The 19,207-nt window shown below is 31.3% G+C and overlaps 2 protein-coding genes across 4 annotated transcripts; both read left to right on the forward strand.

The window, feature by feature from the left end:
• Window positions 1-4,607: 4,607 nt before the first annotated feature.
• LOC102585371 (probable glycosyltransferase At5g03795) lies at window positions 4,608-9,032 on the forward strand. 2 transcript variants are annotated; one of them, XM_006366733.2, is made up of 5 exons: window positions 4,608-4,892; window positions 4,980-5,170; window positions 5,900-6,153; window positions 7,696-8,044; window positions 8,159-9,032. In XM_006366733.2, exons 1-5 carry the CDS (start codon window positions 4,745-4,747, stop codon window positions 8,831-8,833), a joined length of 1,617 nt encoding a protein of 538 aa, XP_006366795.2. In that variant the 5' UTR covers window positions 4,608-4,744; the 3' UTR covers window positions 8,834-9,032. The 2 variants fall into 2 exon arrangements, with proteins under 2 accessions (XP_006366795.2, XP_015160558.1); XM_015305072.1 differs by having other exon boundaries at window positions 4,685-4,892; window positions 5,897-6,153.
• Window positions 9,033-12,548: 3,516 nt separating this feature from the next.
• Window positions 12,549-17,652, forward strand: LOC102583520 (GTP-binding protein At2g22870). Of its 2 annotated transcripts, none has more exons than XM_006366728.2 (5): window positions 12,549-13,262; window positions 14,304-14,373; window positions 16,397-16,559; window positions 16,739-16,982; window positions 17,318-17,652. In XM_006366728.2, the coding sequence occupies exons 1-4, from the start codon at window positions 12,815-12,817 to the stop codon at window positions 16,949-16,951; spliced, it is 894 nt and encodes a 297-aa protein (XP_006366790.1). In that variant the 5' UTR covers window positions 12,549-12,814; the 3' UTR covers window positions 16,952-16,982; window positions 17,318-17,652. The 2 variants fall into 2 exon arrangements, with proteins under 2 accessions (XP_006366790.1, XP_006366789.1); XM_006366727.2 differs by having other exon boundaries at window positions 12,553-13,262; window positions 17,315-17,652.
• Window positions 17,653-19,207: the final 1,555 nt, after the last annotated feature.

Below are 19,207 nucleotides of genomic sequence, written 5' to 3' on the forward strand. Positions count from 1 at the left end.
GCTCTTTTTGAATGGGTCTGGCTACGCAACGTAAATTTAGAATAATTAGATTTTAATATGAATACTGAATATTGGAAACAAATTTGCATCTCAAAAAACACTTAATCCGTCTTATTTTTTCTCGATTATCTCAAAATTTTGGAAACAAATTTGCATTATTATTATTTCTATTTTAATTTGTTTGTTTTAAAAAAAAATATAAGTTTAACAAAAATATTGTTTTGATAAAATTTAATTTTTCACGTATCTTATTTGAAGCTACGTATTATATGATTCAATTTTTATTTTTTTTAAAATAGAGGGAATATTATTTTTTTGGTTTTTATAAAGGTTTGGAAGTGATGTGTGGCAATCAAAGAAGAACTAAATTTGACACGTAATATGACTGCTTCTGTAAGAATTCTATCATTCTATGGAGGGTTTTGTTTTTTATGCCACCGATATATATTTAGAATGTTAAAAATAATAATTAAATAACGAGACAACGTTTCTTTGTTTTTTAATGAAGGGGTATATGATAAATAATAAATACACAATATACTTCTTTGGTTTTAGGTGACATCATATTAATTTAATTCGAAAGTTATTTGCTTTTCTTAAAAAAAAATTCATAATTATAATATTGAGGTCAGCTTTTACGCATTTCGATTAATTTTATAAAATATCTCACTTCTTATCAGCAACATGTATTAAGTAACTATGTTCATTAAATGCGGGACAAATGAGAAGAATCATATTTTCTCGTATGTTTTTAAAGTATTTTAACTATTTAATAATCACTTCTATAACTTATAATTTAAACGTCTCTTTTGACTATTATACTTCTTTCGCTTTCTTTCATTTTAATCAATGCATGTGATATTGTTTGGTTTTTTGAAAGTTAGTTAGTGCTTTTTAATTATACTTTTCATATGTTTTTAAATATACTAAATAAATATTGTGATTAAAAATATATATTTTAAATTTTTTAAAAATTTGATATCTTAATTACTGTCGAAACTAAAAAAAAATAACTTTTAAAATTTGAGCGGTACAACATAAGTTGGGTGAGAGAGTATATGACTAGTTTTGAATTATTTGATTAAGATTATTTTCGATATGACTTGTTACAAAATTGACGTGATTATGACTTATGAGTATAGAGTATTTTGGTCAATATTGGAGTATTAATTGCTTATTATTAATGTCATTTAATCTCTTTTAAATCATCTCATTTTTACTGTAGTTTTAGTTTTTAATTTTTTTTATATATTTATTAAGAAAAAATAATAACTACAAAATATAATAGCTCATTGAAACTTTTATTAAATTATTTCTATTTAATAAAGATTGATTACTTTTTTCTTAATTATTGTGCATATATACTTCTATAGTGTTTTAATCGTATAGATGAAAATAATTATATTATTAATTTTGTATAGTCTTGATTTTCTAAAAAAAAACAATTATATTAAGACAACTTCTTTATGTTAGAACAATGTTAAAATGCGAAGAAAAGTGTTTCTTACGTTTAAATCAGCAAATCATTAATTTGATTACTAAAAAAATCATTTAAATCACATGTTATAGTACATTTGACTATACCGATAATACTATTTAAAATTCTCTAATTAAATAATTAACTCGTTAATACAAGTCTTCATCGTACTTTTAGTGTTTTGTTTTTTTGTTTAACTATATTCGGATATAATTATTTTTAACAAAAACATTACTCCCTCCGTTCAGTTTTACTTGTCACTTATTTCTAAAATAGATTTTCATTTTTATTTGTCAATTTTGACATATCAAGAAAAGACAAATATTTTTTTTCTTTGTTTTACCCTTAGCATTAAATACTATTCTCCAAATCATTTTTCAAAATTTAATACTGAACATCAATTAATAGGGACAATATAGTAAAATACCCATATTAATAATTATTTTTTAATGAATGTGTCAGATCAAACCTGACAAGTAACCGTGAACGGAGAATTATATTCGAAATCTGTGATAGCAATTATTTAACTAACAAAATTATATGGTGAGTGTGATTAAGACCTCATTCCTATCTTCGACAAGTCCTCTCAATAACGTCATAAACATGTAATTAATAATTAACCAAACCAAAAGAGTAAATAAATTTAAAATAATATTCACATTTGTTATAACTAACTAAAAATAATAATGATATAAATAGCAAACACAACTGTTCCTTTTTAAATAAACATCATATCATATCTCTTAAAAAAAACACAGAGCTAAGTTCACACAATGATAACATGTAATATTGATCTCTATATTCTTATTTTATCTTCTATACACATAATAATAAATTCCTACGTTCATGTATAACTTATACTGATAAAAAAAAGATAATTAAGTGTAACATATGCTAAAACTTAATTTACGCAATAATTTAAATGCTAACTAAATATTAAGGATTTTTTTTCAATTTTAACAGAATGAAGAAGACATATATTGATCATTAAGGAAATTTAACAGTAGCTGAATTAATTACAACCTAATGTCAAGATTAAACACTGTTTTTGAGATGCGAATAAGTAGTGTTGTTCATCCGTATTCCGATCCTAAGATACTTAGAACAAAAACTTTGAAGAACTTAGTAAGAAACAATAAATTTTAAAGAATATTTTCAAAATAGAAAATTAAAACTAGTAAAGAAAATCAAATCAGAAACAAATTAGAAACAATATACAAAAAAAAATTCTCAAATAAGAAAATCGAGGTCACTGAATACACAGTATCCCCTTAAGGAAATTATTCCCTTTAAGTACCCGAGATTATTGGGATATATCCTCCCAGAAAATTGATTGTTTCAAAATGAGAGAAAATCCCTCTATTTATAGACAATAAAAAGTATGTGAACAAATGCTTATTGTTCCTTATCAAAAAGGTCACAACCCTTTGGAAAGTTACAATCTTTCAAAAAGGTCACAATCTTTCATAAAAATCACAACTCTTCATAAAAATCGCAACTCTTCTTTTTCTATTCACACCTTTTAAAACCCAACAATATGGTTGTTAATCATCTAGCTACATTTAGCTTGATCAGGACACTATATACTTTAACAACTTCTATCAACAAATGTTTGTGGGGGCTAAAGGTTATGTTATTTTTGGATAAGAGTCAAATGCTTTTGATAAAATCTTAATTATCTGGAAAAAAAAATCATGCTAATTAAAAAGAAGGTATTAGTACTCCTTAAACTTACAAAATACAACCAAACCACTAACTTTCTCTTCTTGAAAAAAAATACAACCAAATTTTGAAGAGATTGTAGAACCATATTATAGAGGACACAAAATGGCACAACTATACCTTGTATGAAAAAGGAAAATAAAAAAGTCAATGACAAAAAATGTCATGATGCATGCCCTATAAAATTTTAGTAGTAATTGCATTTTTCTTACTTTGACAAAATATTTCAATGCAAATTTTGAAAACTAAAACTACTTTCCTAGTCATATGAGTATAGCCCCATCCTAAATAAATTCCTTGCCATAACCTAATTAATGACAATAATTAATTGCAATTATGGAGATCTAATACAAATTTCAGGTTCCAAAGTAAAAAAAAAACGAATCTATTAATTACCTCCATTAACTTAATTTTCAAAAATTCAAAATTATACTCATTAAATAACTTCACATCCATCCCTTCACTAACCTCTATTAATTAAATAATGGTATGGCAAAATAAGTGAATCTTTTGGGACTCCTTTTAGATTACAACTTACCATTCTACTCATTTTAGATTTACTAATCAATATTGCTAAATATTTTTAATTATATTTACCTTAAGTGATTTAATTATATAATAAATATTATAAATAGAACTTAAAACACTAAAATATAGTATAGTAAGAGAGATCGTAAAATGATGTAGTACAATCATACACGGATTCAAAGTTATGAATGTACCAATTTCATTCAATCTCAATTTCTATGACGCGAAACATAAATTTATATTAAAAAAATTAATAAAAATAATATTTTTTAATTTTATTTTATGTGACATCATTTAATTTGACATGGCATTTAAGAAAAGAGTAAGACTTTTGAAACTTTTAAAATAATTATCAGATACTTGAGTGATTGTAAGTCATTTCGTTATTGATAAAGAAAATCTTAAAGTTGAATTGTTTCAAATTATGCCAAGTTTGACATTCTTTTTGAGTGTCACGTATAGTATAATCCTTATTTGAATTTAAGATCTATCAATAACAATATCTCAATCTGTACGAGACAAAACTAAGGTCTACAAACACATTATTCTTTTGAAATTCAAATAAAATTACACTAAATATATCATTATTGCGATGAATATGAATCTATAACTTTAAAAAATGATTTTAATATGAGAGGGACGGTGATGAGCTTAGAAGTTTGTTTGTAAATACATCAAAGCCCACTAGTATGCATTATTTTCTGGGAAATAAATACGAAAAGGACAAAAAAAACGAAAATAAAAGAAAATTAATGTATTTTTGCATGAAGAACTCGAAAATAAAGGTTTTTAAAAAAATTATATAAGACGCTTGGCAGAGAATATTGCAACCATTTTTCACCAATTGCTTCTTCTCTTTCCACAAAAAAAATAAAATCTTTTCCCTTCACTTTTCCCTCAAAAAAATAAATATATAATTTTAATTTGAATATATATATAAGGAAGATTGTAATCATTATTTATTAGTACTATAGTTTCCTAGTTAGTAATTTTTTTTTTTTGTGGTCTAAAAAAAATATGAAGATTTGTTCATCATGGTGTACTAAATCAGCATCAACAAAACTTTTATGTATTATGATTCCATTTATTTTAATTTCTATTTATTTTGCATTTGGGAATTCAAAGAATTCATCTTTTTCAACTTCAACTTGGTTTTTCAGTTCAGGTTAATATTGATGATTTTTAGTGGTATAATAATAATAATAATGTTTTAAAGGGTATTTTGGTAATTATTTCTGTTTTTTCTAAACAGGAAAAAATATTTCCGGCGACGGCGGCGATGAGCGGCCGGATTTGGTGGCGGTGGCGGTCAACGGTGGCGCTGACCGTGAAGAAGCTATTTTGGAAGATTATAGTTTTTTTAATAGTAGTAATAGTTTTTCTCCACTTACTGCTGAAGCTGATCAAGAATCTCAAGAAGAATTTCAAGAAAATCAGAAACCAGTAAGTTATTTTTTTAATAAAAAAATAATTATTTTTATGTTTTTAGTATTTTAGAAGAATTTGTGATTTATGCATGTGTCATTTTTCAATTTTTTTTCTTCTTATTTTAAGGCCTATTTTAATGTTGTAGAAGAATTTTGTCTTTTTTCTTGTATTATGCATGTAGCACTTTTTAAAAAAAAAATTAATTTTTCCTCCATTATTTCCATTTTTTAATGTTTTAGATGATTTTTTTTGGTTTCACTATGATGAATTTCTTTTTTAATATGTACTTTTTACTATTTCATTGAGAGGTTAGAACTCAGAGCCGGTTTGAATTGACTTATTTTAAGTGTTTTTAAGCTTTTCCGAGTGTTTTTGTAGAAATTCTAACTTATAACTTTTGATTTGAGCCCCAACACTTAGAAGTTGTACTTTTTATCCAATGATAGGGGAAAAGAAAAGAAGAAAAGCCAAATATGATGACTTTTCTTTTTATGTTTTTGTTTTGACTTTACCTTATTTTGAAGTGATTTCATAATTTAAAGCAAATATTGATATTAATACTAGTAGTTATTATTAGTATGGAAATAATTTGCATGTACAAACCAATTATCGTTACATATTTGATGAGCTAGTTCAATCTCTCTGATTTGGTAATTTTGTAGCGAATGTCGTGGATGAATCTTCCCTTCTTTTTTTTGGATCGAAGATCGATTGATTTAATTTATATGTGTTTTTTTAAAGCAGGTTATTACACAAAAGAATGAAACTTTTAACATTTCATTGGAGAAACCACATGAGTTGCCATCTTTGAATGAAACTCATGCTCTTCCAATTGAACTCAAAATCAAGAAAAAGTTTACTAATTTGGAGAAGTTAGAAGTCAAATTGGGGAAAGCTCGAGCCGCCATCAAAGAAGCCGCTGTGTCTGGAAATCAAACGGATGATTCAGACTATGTTCCATCAGGTCCAATGTATTGGAATCCCAAAGCTTTTCATAGGTATGACTCTGTTTTTATTGGTTGTCGAGAAGTCTTCCACTCTCTTTTTTGGACCGAGATGACCATTGTTGTGATATGCATTTAGATAATTCAAAAGCTTTTCATAGGTATGACTCTGTTTTTATTGGTTGTCGAGAAGTCTCCCACTCTCTTTTTTGGTCCGAGATGACAGTTGTTGTGATATGCATTTAGATAATTCAAAAGCTTTTCATAGGTATGACTCTGTTTTTATTGGTTGTCGAGAAGTCTCCCACTCTCTTTTTTGGTCCGAGATGACCGTTGTTGTGATATGCATTTAGATAATTCAAAAGCTTTTCATAGGTATGACTCTGTTTTTATTGGTTGTCGAGAAGTCTCCCACTCTCTTTTTTGGTCCGAGATGACCGTTGTTGTGATATGCATTTAGATAATTCAAAAGCTTTTCATAGGTATGACTCTGTTTTTATTGGTTGTCGAGAAGTCTCCCACTCTCTTTTTTGGTCCGAGATGACCGTTGTTGTGATATGCATTTAGATAATTCAAAAGCTTTTCATAGGTATGACTCTGTTTTTATTGGTTGTCGAGAAGTCTCCCACTCTCTTTTTTGGTCCGAGATGACAGTTGTTGTGATATGCATTTAGATAATTCAAAAGCTTTTCATAGGTATGACTCTGTTTTTATTGGTTGTCGAGAAGTCTCCCACTCTCTTTTTTGGTCCGAGATGACCGTTGTTGTGATATGCATTTAGATAATTCTGTTGAGGTAGACATGTTAATGGAATAGTATTCTAGTTGTTGTCATAACATTGCTGAAATATGTTTGGTTGAGATGTTCCAACTAGTCCAATGTATTGGAATGCCAATGCTTTTCGTAGGTGTGGCTCTTTTTTTCCGATCATTATCGATATAACATGACTTTTATTATTTGTCAAGAAGTCTTCTACTTTTTTTGGTCCCGATATGATCATTCCATCATTGTGATATGTGTTATGATATGCTGTTGAGGAAGACATGTGAATGGAATAGTATTCTAGTCATTGCGATAACATTGCTGAAAATATGTTTGGTCGAGTTGTTGTTAATGCTTTTCATAGGTATGGCTCTGTTTTTCGATCATTATCAATATAACGTGAATGTTTTTGGTCATCTAATCGATACCTCATTATCGATAAGTCTATTTTGATTATGTCTGATATGATGATCGTTTGGTCCTATATTTTTTTCTCTCTTTATGATAAATAATTCTTTCGAGGGAGACATGTTAATGGAATATAAGTCTATTCTCTGCCTTGACGTTTGATGCAAGTATGTTTAGCCGTTGTCGTTTTAACTAATAGTTATGATAGAATCTTCTCATTTTCCTTCCTGCAATAGAAAGTATCGTCGTCCTTGTCATTTTAACTGTTGATGCACGGAATATGTTGTCGCGTATAGTTTTGAAAAACAAAAACAGAGTCAAATTAGTTCGCTATATAAATTATTCAGTAAGATTACAAGTTGAATTTTTGAGATTGCTTCCAATTGAAGCAAATTTATGAAGCTATGTTTTTGGTTCTAATTTCAGGAGTTACTTGGAAATGGAAAAGGAATTCAAGGTATTCGTGTACGAAGAAGGAGAGCAGCCTATTTTTCACAATGGTCCGTGCAAAAGTATATACGCGATGGAGGGAAACTTTATTTATCAAATGGAGACGAGCAAATTCCGGACTAGAGACCCCGAGAAAGCTCATGTGTTCTTCCTACCTATCAGCGTGACATCGATAGTGCACTTCATATATGATAGAAACTCCAGAGAACATTGGAATCCGATGAAACAAACACTTACGGATTACATAAATCTTGTTTCTGGGAAATATCCTTATTGGAATCGAAGCCTAGGCGCAGATCATTTCATGCTCGCTTGCCATGATTGGGTAAGAATCTTACACGCTCCTAACATGAACCGTCTTTCGTGTATCATAATTAGCAACTTGGTAAAATATGTTGTCTAGAGTTAATGATTGTTTCCAAATGTGTTGATCATGTAGGGGCCTGAACTTTCAAAGGCTGTTCCAGAGCTGTTCAAGAACTCAATTCGAGCGTTATGCAATGCTAATACCTCGGAAGGATTCAAGCCTTCTAAAGATGTATCCTTCCCAGAGATCCTCCTCCCGGGAGGTACAATGAATGGCCTGATCGGTGGTCCTTCTCCATCACGTAGATCAATCTTGGCGTTTTTTGCTGGAGGGCTTCATGGACCTATACGGCCTATACTTCTCGAGCATTGGGAAAACAAAGACGATGACATCCAAGTCCATAGGTACCTACCAAAAGGCGTCTCGTACTATGGCATGCTAAGGAATAGCAAGTTTTGCCTTTGTCCTAGTGGTTATGAAGTTGCAAGTCCACGAATGGTTGAGGCACTTTACACGGGATGTGTCCCGGTCCTTCTTAAGGACCATTACGTGCCACCATTTAGCGATGTTTTGAACTGGAAATCATTCTCCGTTGAAGTCCCCGTTGATCGAATTCCCGATTTGAAGAAAATTCTGGCTGGGATTTCAACAAGGCAATATATAAGGTTGCAAAGAAGAGGTAAACAAGTTAGGAGACATTTTGAAGTTAATATGATTCCACAAAGATATGATGTTTTTCACATGATACTTCATTCTGTTTGGCTTAGAAGATTGAATATGAGGCTTCATGGTCTTGAATATTTGTGACCTATGGTTCAGCTTTTTCCGAACCTGAAGCATAGCGAAAGCTTAGTGCATTGGGCTGCCTTTTATTAGTTTGTATATGTATCTTCTTTTTGTGTTTATGTGTAACACGTTACAATGTAATTGTGTAGACTTTAGAAATCTACTTTTTGATTAATTTGGTGTAATATTTGTTTGTTTTAAGCGATTAATGTAAGTTTCATTATATATCAAAGTTTAGTTGGCCAATGTGTTATAATGAAGTGTTTTTGGTTTTTTCTTCTAAATTTCCCCTTTGATATTTGTTCTATATTATATTAATATTGTGGTTTGATTAAATTTGAATTAGTTCAGAGAAGTTTCACATTATGGTATAATAAGTTTTTTGAGGATGATTTTGTACTTTGATTTGAATCAAGATAAGAAGATAAGAAGTCATATTACTCCATCATATTGATAATGACATGTCATTCTAATTTAAGTTAATGTTTATATTTTATAATTTGTTTGGATTATATATGAAATGGTGACCTTCATTAATTGGTTATAGTTAGATCAAAAGCCTATAATAGAGCATTGCAATATATCATGTGAAAATTACTATACTTTAAAATTACAAATTCCAATTTAGTGTTGGTCAATGGTCATTGCATCACGGATTTGGACGCCAACAAATTGAGGAATTCTGTGAAGAGTTGTACATTTCAATAATAATAATACTCCCTCCATTCCATATGAAGTTCATTTTTGAGGCATTTTTTCATTTTTTAAATTAACTTAATTGTTCAGTTTTCAAGACTATTTTTAGAATGTTCTTTCAATTTTACCTTTCATTAGTTAGTATTGAAATTAGTGATTAATTGATATTTAATTATTTTAATCATAAATTTGACAATAATTAATAAGGGTAAAAATCATATTAAGTTAATTTTTGAGGCATTTTCCATTTTTCAAATTAACTTAATTGTTCAGTTTTCAAGACTATTTTTAGAATGTTCTTTCAATTTTACCTTTCATTAGTTAGTATTGAAATTAGTGATTAATTGATATTTAATTATTTTAATCATAAATTTGACAATAATTAATAAGGGTAAAAATGGAAAACTAAGTTCAATTTATGTCTTAATCTGCTTTTCTTAAAGGGAGTGAAACACCTCAAAAATTAACTTAATATGGAATGGAGGGAGTAATAATATACTACTCATATAATAATAATAATAAATATATTTATTTTAAAAAAAAAAAAGGTGTACAAGGTTATGTCACATTGGCCAAGTGGCTTTGTGCATGTAGATTGAAGATTGTCATAACGTAGAAGGTGGTCGTATATATCTTGCTATTTTTAGTAAAAAACATAAATTAAAACACGAAAAAAAAATAGAATCATATTATATTATATGCGTATAACAATCAATTACTACTATAATAGAAAAAAAAATCTCATAGCAAACGAGACTGTTATGACTTATGAGGATGTTTTGACTAGATTAATATTTTTTTTTGAATATTTATTATTTTTAAAAAAAATTACATTTAATATCAACAAACTCGCTTTATTAGAGAAGCACACATATTCAAAAAGCACGAAAAGACATATTTTTGGTTAATAGTATATTTTTTTTTTCTCTCCTTCTCCCCCATCTCATTTGGTGAATATTTGAGTTTGATTTGAATTTAAAGAAAAATAAATTCACATTTATTATTAATAAAAACTAGCCTTATTCAAAAAAATTATATATAGCACATATATTCGAGGCAAATGAGAAGACATATTTTTACTTAATTAATACAGAGGTTAAATGTTGTGAAACGTATTAAGAGATTAACTTACCTATATAATGAGCGATTGAGAGTATACGTACGACTTTTTCTAAATATTACTTAAAAGTGTTTAACAATAATCATTTCATATCACTTTCAATGTAACGTTTTCGAGTGTTTGAATGAGCTAACATTTAACCATAAAACTCAAATTAGATTTTTAAAATTTATTTAAAATTTTATTAGATTTTCTGTTGTGAATCGAGTTGAATCCGTAAGGGCTTATGGGCTAGAATTGATGAAGGAGACTGATTTAGTTGAGATTATCAGGTCGAGTAAAATATTGGAGAGTTTTTTATGAGATCTAGGTCCAATTATAAATTGATTAAAAAGGATTATAGATTAGAAAGAAGAATTTCATGTGTAGCTTTAGCTCAGTCTGTTCTTCTCAACCCCCTCTCGTGAATGTGTCTCTCATTCCCTTTCCAATTACACATCCTAATTCTTCTGCCGTTCTATAGTTTCACTTTTATTGTTAACATTTCATAGTTATAATCCTTTCAATATTGAAATCAATATAATATATAATACCTTAATGTTTTTGTTGAGAAATCCTGGTCATTACATTTTCAACTTCCCAAAAATACACACACACAAAACTTCACTTTTTAATAGTAAAATACATATTGAACACGATTTTAAATTTTAAGACTTATAATTTCACAAATACAAATATAAAGTTTCAATTTTTTAATTTCAAAATCGCCATAAATAATATATTTTGTTGGTGTATATGCATTTTATTATTAAAATAAAATATTAAGTGCAAACGTTAGTGGATATAAATTGTGATAAAAGATGACTATTGATTTTTGTAACCTATATGACCATTAGTTCTTGTAATTCTCATGGTCATTAGTTTCTTGTAACTCATATTTCCATTAGTTTCTTGTAACTTACTCCCTCCGTCCCTATTTAGTTGTCCATATTTCCTTTTTTAGTTGTCCCTATTTAGTTGTCCATTTTGACAAATCAAGAAAGGACAACAAATTTTTTCCTATTATACCCTTAGTTACACTTCTTGAAAATTTCTAAAAGTGTATGTTGTTTCCCTCCAATTTATTTCACTTGAATTCAAAGAAGTGGTTGTAATTTTTGAAGTGAAAAATTGTCATAAGGGTAAAATTGTAACTTCACTGTGCTAATCATTGTTGCCTTAATCTGTGTGCCATTTCTAAAGTGGACAACTAAAAAGGGACGGAGGGAGTATGTGACATTCTATCACATTCATCTACCCACATTACTACCCCTCATTCTACCCATTGATTATATGAACAACTTTTTCACCTATAAATAGTGGTCTTCCTTTGGGTTGAAATATATAGAGAGAAATAATGTAAGCAAAGATGAGAAGTTTATTTTGAGGTTAGTGCAATGAAAGAGAGAGTTGAGACAAAGAAAACATTCTAAGTCTTCAACTATATTCACAATACAAAATAGAGTATTATATATTGAAGGAATGTGTTCTTTTTGTGGAGCTTTGGACTCTTCAACTAATTCGGAGTTGCTTGAGTTGTACGATGTTGTTGGGCTGTTGTATCCTAGAGGGGACAAGTCAAGAGTGATACTGCTGGATCAGTGTAGATTATGCGCAGTGGGCTTGAATCTCTTTAAAGAGAGCGAAATATCTGCGTCTCAGCCTAAAGATTATTTATTCATTTTTGTCATTTTATTTTCAACTGTAATTTATATTATTTGTGGTATATTACACCAACATATTTTGCCAATTCTTATTTCTACTCTAGAAAGATAGAAATGAACATTCATTTTTCCACCCACAATCGTGATCATAGACTGAGGAGAGATACCGCTATATCTTATGATGCCCTTATCGGAGAACACTTTGATTCGATTCACGCAGTTAGAGATTCTGGGATTACCTGATAAGTAAGGCCCATGATTTCCCAAACCAGCTCTTGGCCTTACTCGGCGGAACCGGTTAAGGTATTCGCACAGAGCTTTTTCATAATAATAGTGGACCAGTTTCATGAGATCTATGCCAATCGTCGAAATTAAACGAAGGTCGAAGGACCATTCGATTTATTAAGGGGCATAGCGGCGCCGAGACTAAAAAAAATAACAAAATACAATTTTAGAATTGAGCTAAAAATATATAGGGACTGATAAAGTAGTCTCAAACCAGAGCAGCCATTGAAGTAAAGCTCAAAAATCATCAACAAGAAAATGCATATAGCATCAAAATGCCGTCTCTTCAATTCCCATTTCTTCTCCATTTTCCCTCAATCCATCAAACCCAAAATCCCCTTTTCTCCCAAAATCCCAAAAAATCCCCAATTCAGTATTTATGCATCATCTTCAAGAACCTTCAACTCTTCTTCTTCTTCAGCTTCAATATTGGCCAGGAAAGTACTTTTTATGGCTCCTGGAGTTGAACCGGAAGATATTAAGGAAGATATGATTTTACCCGGATCCAATATAGTTGTCGGACCCTATGCGGGTGATGCGAAGATTAAGGAGGTTGAGTTTGTGAAGAGTAGTAATAAGCCTAAGGATTGTCCTAAAGATGAAAGACCCGAATTTGCTATGTTGGGTCGGTCGAATGTTGGGAAATCATCCCTTATTAATGCTTTGGTTAAGAAGAAAGAAGTTGCTCTTACTTCTAAGAAACCAGGTTTGAATAATTTGCAACTCTATTCTTTAGTTTTATGTATCTTTTGATTACTGAGCTTGTATATAGTGGTTATGCATTTGCTCACTATATGGAGGTGTGAGAGGTTGAATATAGTGGGAGAATGTTTTATTAGTCGAGGTGCGTGAAAACTAGTTGAATATGGTGGTTATGAGGAGAGGTAGAGGTTGAGTGAAGATGTATTGGAGAGACATGATTAGACATGACATGAGGTAACTTCAGTTTATCGAGTACATGACTTTAAATAAGAGGGTATGAATGTAGCGGATTAGGATAGAAGGTTATTAGGTAATTGAGTTTTGACTCACTTTTCGGTGAGATTAGGCTTGGTGTGAGTCTGGGAGTATTGTGTCTGTCGCAGTATTAGTCTTATACATGTAGTTACTTGCTTTTGATATATGTTACCAGTTGTTGTATATTGTGTTTCAGTTACTGCAGTATTGAATGCTCTGTATATCTTTACTTAATAATTGACATGTTTTCTTTACTGTCGTATTCCCTTTATTCATAAATACTTTGATTTGCTGCACTTGAGTTGAGTGTCTTTTTGCGCCTTTTGGGATTTTATGGTGTATCTTGTTGGTTTAATTATTGAGCTTGTTATAGCTAGCGGAGCTAGGATTTTCACTAGAGAGATTCAAAATATAATAAGTAAATGTAAATCACTGTAATTTTTAGGCCAAGGGGGTTTGGGCGAGTCCTTGCGGTACCAACCTAGCTCCCCAAGGTGAAGCTAGGATTTTGAGACAACTGATAAGGTTTTGGATAATTTTCTTTATATATATCAAGTGGATTTTTAAACACAGATACACGGTCTAGGCCAAAGCTATTGAGTTCTGCGGCTTGTAGCTCCCGCCTGCTAGCTCCCCTGATTATAGTCTACAAGTATGGGTGTTGGATTTACATAGCCATCAAAGTAGGAATGGATGGCTAGCTTTGAGTGTTGTAGCTGGATTTTGGTAGTTACTTGGTACTTCTATGGATTAGAGGTGGATTCTGATGTTAGTATGTTTAACTGTACAGGGAAGACTCAGCTGATTAATCATTTTTTGGTGAACAAGAGTTGGTACATTGTGGATTTGCCTGGTTATGGGTAAGCCTTTCTTGATTTTTCTTTTGTTACAGTACCCTTTGATAGGTTGAGCTGTTTTACCATTACAATGAAATGTGTTGGGTAAAGCTATTTTAGAAAGTGTTAGCATTACCTGGTTGGGGACTAATAGGCTGAGGTGGAGCCAAGGTTTCAACTTTATGGGTTCTGGATTCAGAACAATGATTTCAATGCTAATAACTGGGTTCTAAAAGTAATATGTGTACCTATTTGATAATTTTTTTAAATACATACACTTTTTAAGCAAAAGCTCTTGGTTCGGCCGAACAGTGTATGGGTGATAACCTCTGTCCCTGCTAGTAGGCTATAGCGGTAATCTCAACTAAATGCTTACCGTACTTGATGCTTCTATTCGAACGAAGTAACACGACTTCAGTTGGTATGATAAATGGCTACTGGTTTGTTACATTATGCAATAAAGTGCACCTCAAAACCAAACTAATTGGGGTAAACTACATGATTTACTATATTAAGTTGAAGAAATTGTGCTCGTTTGGTCCTGCTACTTTCAGTTTGTCATTCCTAGCCACTAAACTGTGTTTTTAATTAACTTTTAGTTTGTATGGGGAGCAGGGTGATGATATTACAGGCAGCACATTAAAAGAAAAAGAGGGAAGAGAAACAACTACTTTCCCTACAACAGAACTACCTTGATGGATTTTGAAAAGAGAGTGTTTTCGACCAGGAATTTGATAATCTTTGTCTCAAGCCATGGAAACAGCCTCTTGCAGAAATGCAGGGTAAGGCTGCGTACAATAGACCCTTGCCCGTACCCTGCACATAGAGGGAGCTCTAGTGCATAGGGCTGTCCTTTTTTTTCTCTTTTTCTTTTTTTCAATTTGAGATTCTTTATAAAAAGCTTCAAATGAGAAAACACCTCATCTTGATCACAGTCATCTAATTTTGTGTTTGCCATCATCTTGGATTTACAACCACACAGACTATTAAAATATCAGAAAACTTGCAGGGGTCAAACATTGAATGTCATATCTTTACTTTCAGATATACCTGTTCTGGCACTCACAAAGCACATTGCAGCCTTCTCCAAGATGAAAAATAGATTTGCAATCCAAAGAAGATCCACGTTCTTCTCTTTTGCATTGCTTACATGCTACTATTATTTGAATATTACTGCTTTTACTACTGTTCCAAATAAAAGCATCACGGTTCCAACCTTACCTGGAAATAGTATCCTTCATTCTTCCCAACAAAAGCTTCACAGTATGAATGCCCAATTACGTTTTCTTTAAGTTTTCAATTCAAGAAGCAGTAATGTCTTCTCTCGGACCATGTGATGTTATTCCACTAAACCATTGAGTATACCTTGTTGCTGCAGCAAAAAACCAGGTCGTACAAATAACTTTCCCTAGTTACCTTTGTGAGAGACATGGCTTCTTTCACTTCCGATAGCTTTCCACATTTTCAAGAGCAGGAACCACACATAAATTGCTATCAGAGACAACTCTAAATATGTAAAAGGAAGGAGGAAACTGCTGTCAAACATAACATCTACTGCCTCTAGACCGCAGAAATAGTGGTTGCAGACAGTGCGTCAGGGAGAAATTAGCATATTTGATAAGATCCAAAGAGCAGCACTCAGTTTACTGTTAGTATACAGTGGGCTAGACAAATCAGTTCACCTGGCTTCAACATAATTGAGTGGAAGTGTTGTAAATGCTAAACCAAAAAACCACTGTTTATGAATTACAAGTCTGTAGAACCTGACCTTATTCAATTTCAACTCCTATGAAATAGCCAGAAGTGTATCATTCATCAAAGTAATTGAGTCTGATTCCTTCTCCTTTATCTTCCCCTTCCCTAACTTAAGCATAGTTGTAGAAGCTCTCCTTATGTAGTGAGTTTGTACTCTCTCCTATTTGCTCTGTCCGCTAGTTTTTTAGTTATGCTTTTCCATCACTTATTGATAGCTCTTTACACATTTTGCATTAATGCGGAAATCGACTATTTTGACTACTTCTAAGTTATTTCTTGTAACTTGTTTCAGTTTTGCTAATGCATCTGAAGCTGCTAGAATGGATTGGTCCTCCTTCACAAAAGGTTACTTTTTGAATCGAGATACCTTGGTGTCGGTTCTGCTTTTAATTGATGCTAGTGTACCCCCTCAGAAGATTGACCTTGATTGTGCTAATTGGCTTGGACGCAATAAGGTATGCTTCTGATTTGCTGATCTTCGTGGTCTTTGTTAGTATTTTCGTTCTTTTCATGTGGTTATTATCATTTATCCCGTTTACTCCTTAGAAGTAAGTCATTTCGTACCATGGTGGACTTTCATACGACATGTTTCTCTTTTTTCCTGATAACTGACTTTCATGCAACACATTTGCAGATACCAATTACATTCGTTTTCACGAAGTGTGACAAAATGAAGGGAGGGAAGGCAAAAAGACCCGATCAGAATATTAGAGATTTCCAAGAGCTAATCAGGCAGAATTACAATCATCAACCTCCATGGATAATGACTAGTAGTGTCTCTGGTTTGGGCAGGGATGAGTTACTTCTACATATGTCACAGTTGCGAAACTATTGGAACAATGAGTAGCTCAACTAAAACATCAGTCTTATTTTATGAGGTAAACCCCTTATCTGGGATCTTGATATTTACCATGATATTGATCTTTTTGGCCCCTTAGAGGTGATGAACATAGCCACATAGAACTCGTAACGCTACTTCATGATGGAACGTAAATTCTCCCATGCATAATGATAAAATGTATTACCAGCCTTGCTTGTAATTTTCATATGTTACCTTCTCAAAAAAAAAAAAAACATTTTATAATTTTCGTGCCTGATTTTATGGTCGTTCCTTTAGTTGTCAATGTTGCCTATGATGTTGAACCTAGTGCAACATAATGTAATGGTGTGCTATATAGAACATTCTGATAGTTTCTTCTATTCATTTCAGAAGACGGGTTAAGTTTTCGTACTCCTCTATGGAAGGATATTCAACCTGGTCCAAACACAACGATTATCTCCAAAAATGAAAATGTGGAAGGAAGGATACTCTAGAGAAGATGCTGGAAACATTACAAGTAGAATCCACAAAGGAGTTTTTGCAAATATTTAGCTAGCGTTTGGGTATAGATTTTGAAAATTTATCTTAAATATCTATTTGACGATGAAATTGGTTCATACCTAGTCATTTGTTAAATTGCCTTTGTGGAGTAATTTGGTCAGTTAAAGCATAGCTACTTTTTGTTATTATTCAACACTTGGGAATAGAAGGCCAAAACAGTACTAGTGTGATGTTCTAATGATGATATCTGATTTGTGGATAAAGACAAAGAAGGTAGCTTGGTGCACAAAGCAACTCGAGCTCGAGGGCATGTAGTGTAGATAGTCTATCTTCACACGAGTATTTCTTAGCGTGTTTCTATTAAGTATTACTCCATCTATTTTAATTTATGTGACATACTTTTCTTTCTAGTTTGTCATAAAGAAAATGTCACATATTTGTAATTAGAAACAACTTAATCTTGAAATTAAAGATTTATAATCACACATGTGGTCGAAGGAGTATTTTGGATTCACAACTTCTAAAGTTTCTTTTTTAAAAAGTTGTCTCAAATCAAACTGTGCAATATAAATTAAAATCGATGGAGCACTTTTCTTCCATTGACACCTTTTGATTGGAGGAGTAAAGATGCTAATTTGATTTGACTATTGTTGTAGTAGGGGAAAAAACACATCAAAGTAACAAATGAGAAGTTGGTTTGACAAATGTCATATCAAAATGTTAAAATTTGAATAAGTTAAACATGTATTTAAATTCTTGAAAATTATATAAATAAAATTATTAGCGGAATAAAGTCAAAACTTTTTTATTTTTTATAATCGTGTTGTCTGAGCCAATTCACGCATTTAGACTTCATGAGGTATTTGCCGCCACCTTCTACAAACAACTATTAATTCAACTAGATATTTGTCACCTCTCACTACCAACAACTATCAGGTAAGTTTTCCATCAAAACTAGAATCGATGAAAAGAAATTACCAAGTGTTTCTCGAGACGTTCATGATGTATAAATTGGAAGAGTTGTTATGTGGTTAATATGGAAGTTGGGAGAGTTTTTTCATTTTGGTTTCCAACTCAGTCTTAGGCATTTGGGACCTAATTAAATTCGAATTCAAGTTGAAAAAGTTCCACATTATGTTTTGGAATGGATAAAGTATTCTCTAATAAAAACGACTTCGAGCTCAGGCTATGTTGCAGGTGAAGTTGTTACCTGTTTTGTCTGGTCAAAACATGAAATGAGCCTACTTCAGGTGCATGATCTAAATTTGGTTTATATTCTGTTGTCCCAGATTGACCTGAATATAGATGGACTTGCCAGCCTGTGGGTGGGGTGGGGGGGTCATTATCCTTTTTAAAATTTGTCTTCTTTGGGACTCTTCTTTTGTCCTGAAATAATATGTTTCTATTATGAAATACATCATATTGTTGTAATGCTTGCATATGCAAAATTAGGATTTAGGGTGTGTTTGGTATGAAGAAAAATACATCATATTTTTCGGAAAATGTTTTTCAATTTTCTCATGTTTGGTTGGGTTAAATGTTTTGGAAATTTTTTCCAAATCAACTCATTTTCCTCAAATTTAAGGAAAATGACTTCCCTTCAAAACTTAAGGAAAACATTTTCCAAAACTCTCTTCAAACTTCAAATTACAATTACTTTTTTGTTGAAAAAATCAATTTATTTTGTCTTTACCCTCAAACCAGCCCCCCAACCACCTCTCTCCCCAAAAAATAATAATTTTAAAGTTTGTTTTTAAATTCAATTTTTTTACTTCACCCTCA

Source organism: Solanum tuberosum, unplaced genomic scaffold (assembly GCF_000226075.1).
Source record: "Solanum tuberosum cultivar DM 1-3 516 R44 unplaced genomic scaffold, SolTub_3.0 scf00679, whole genome shotgun sequence".
NCBI classification, from domain to species: Eukaryota; Viridiplantae; Streptophyta; class Magnoliopsida; order Solanales; family Solanaceae; genus Solanum; species Solanum tuberosum.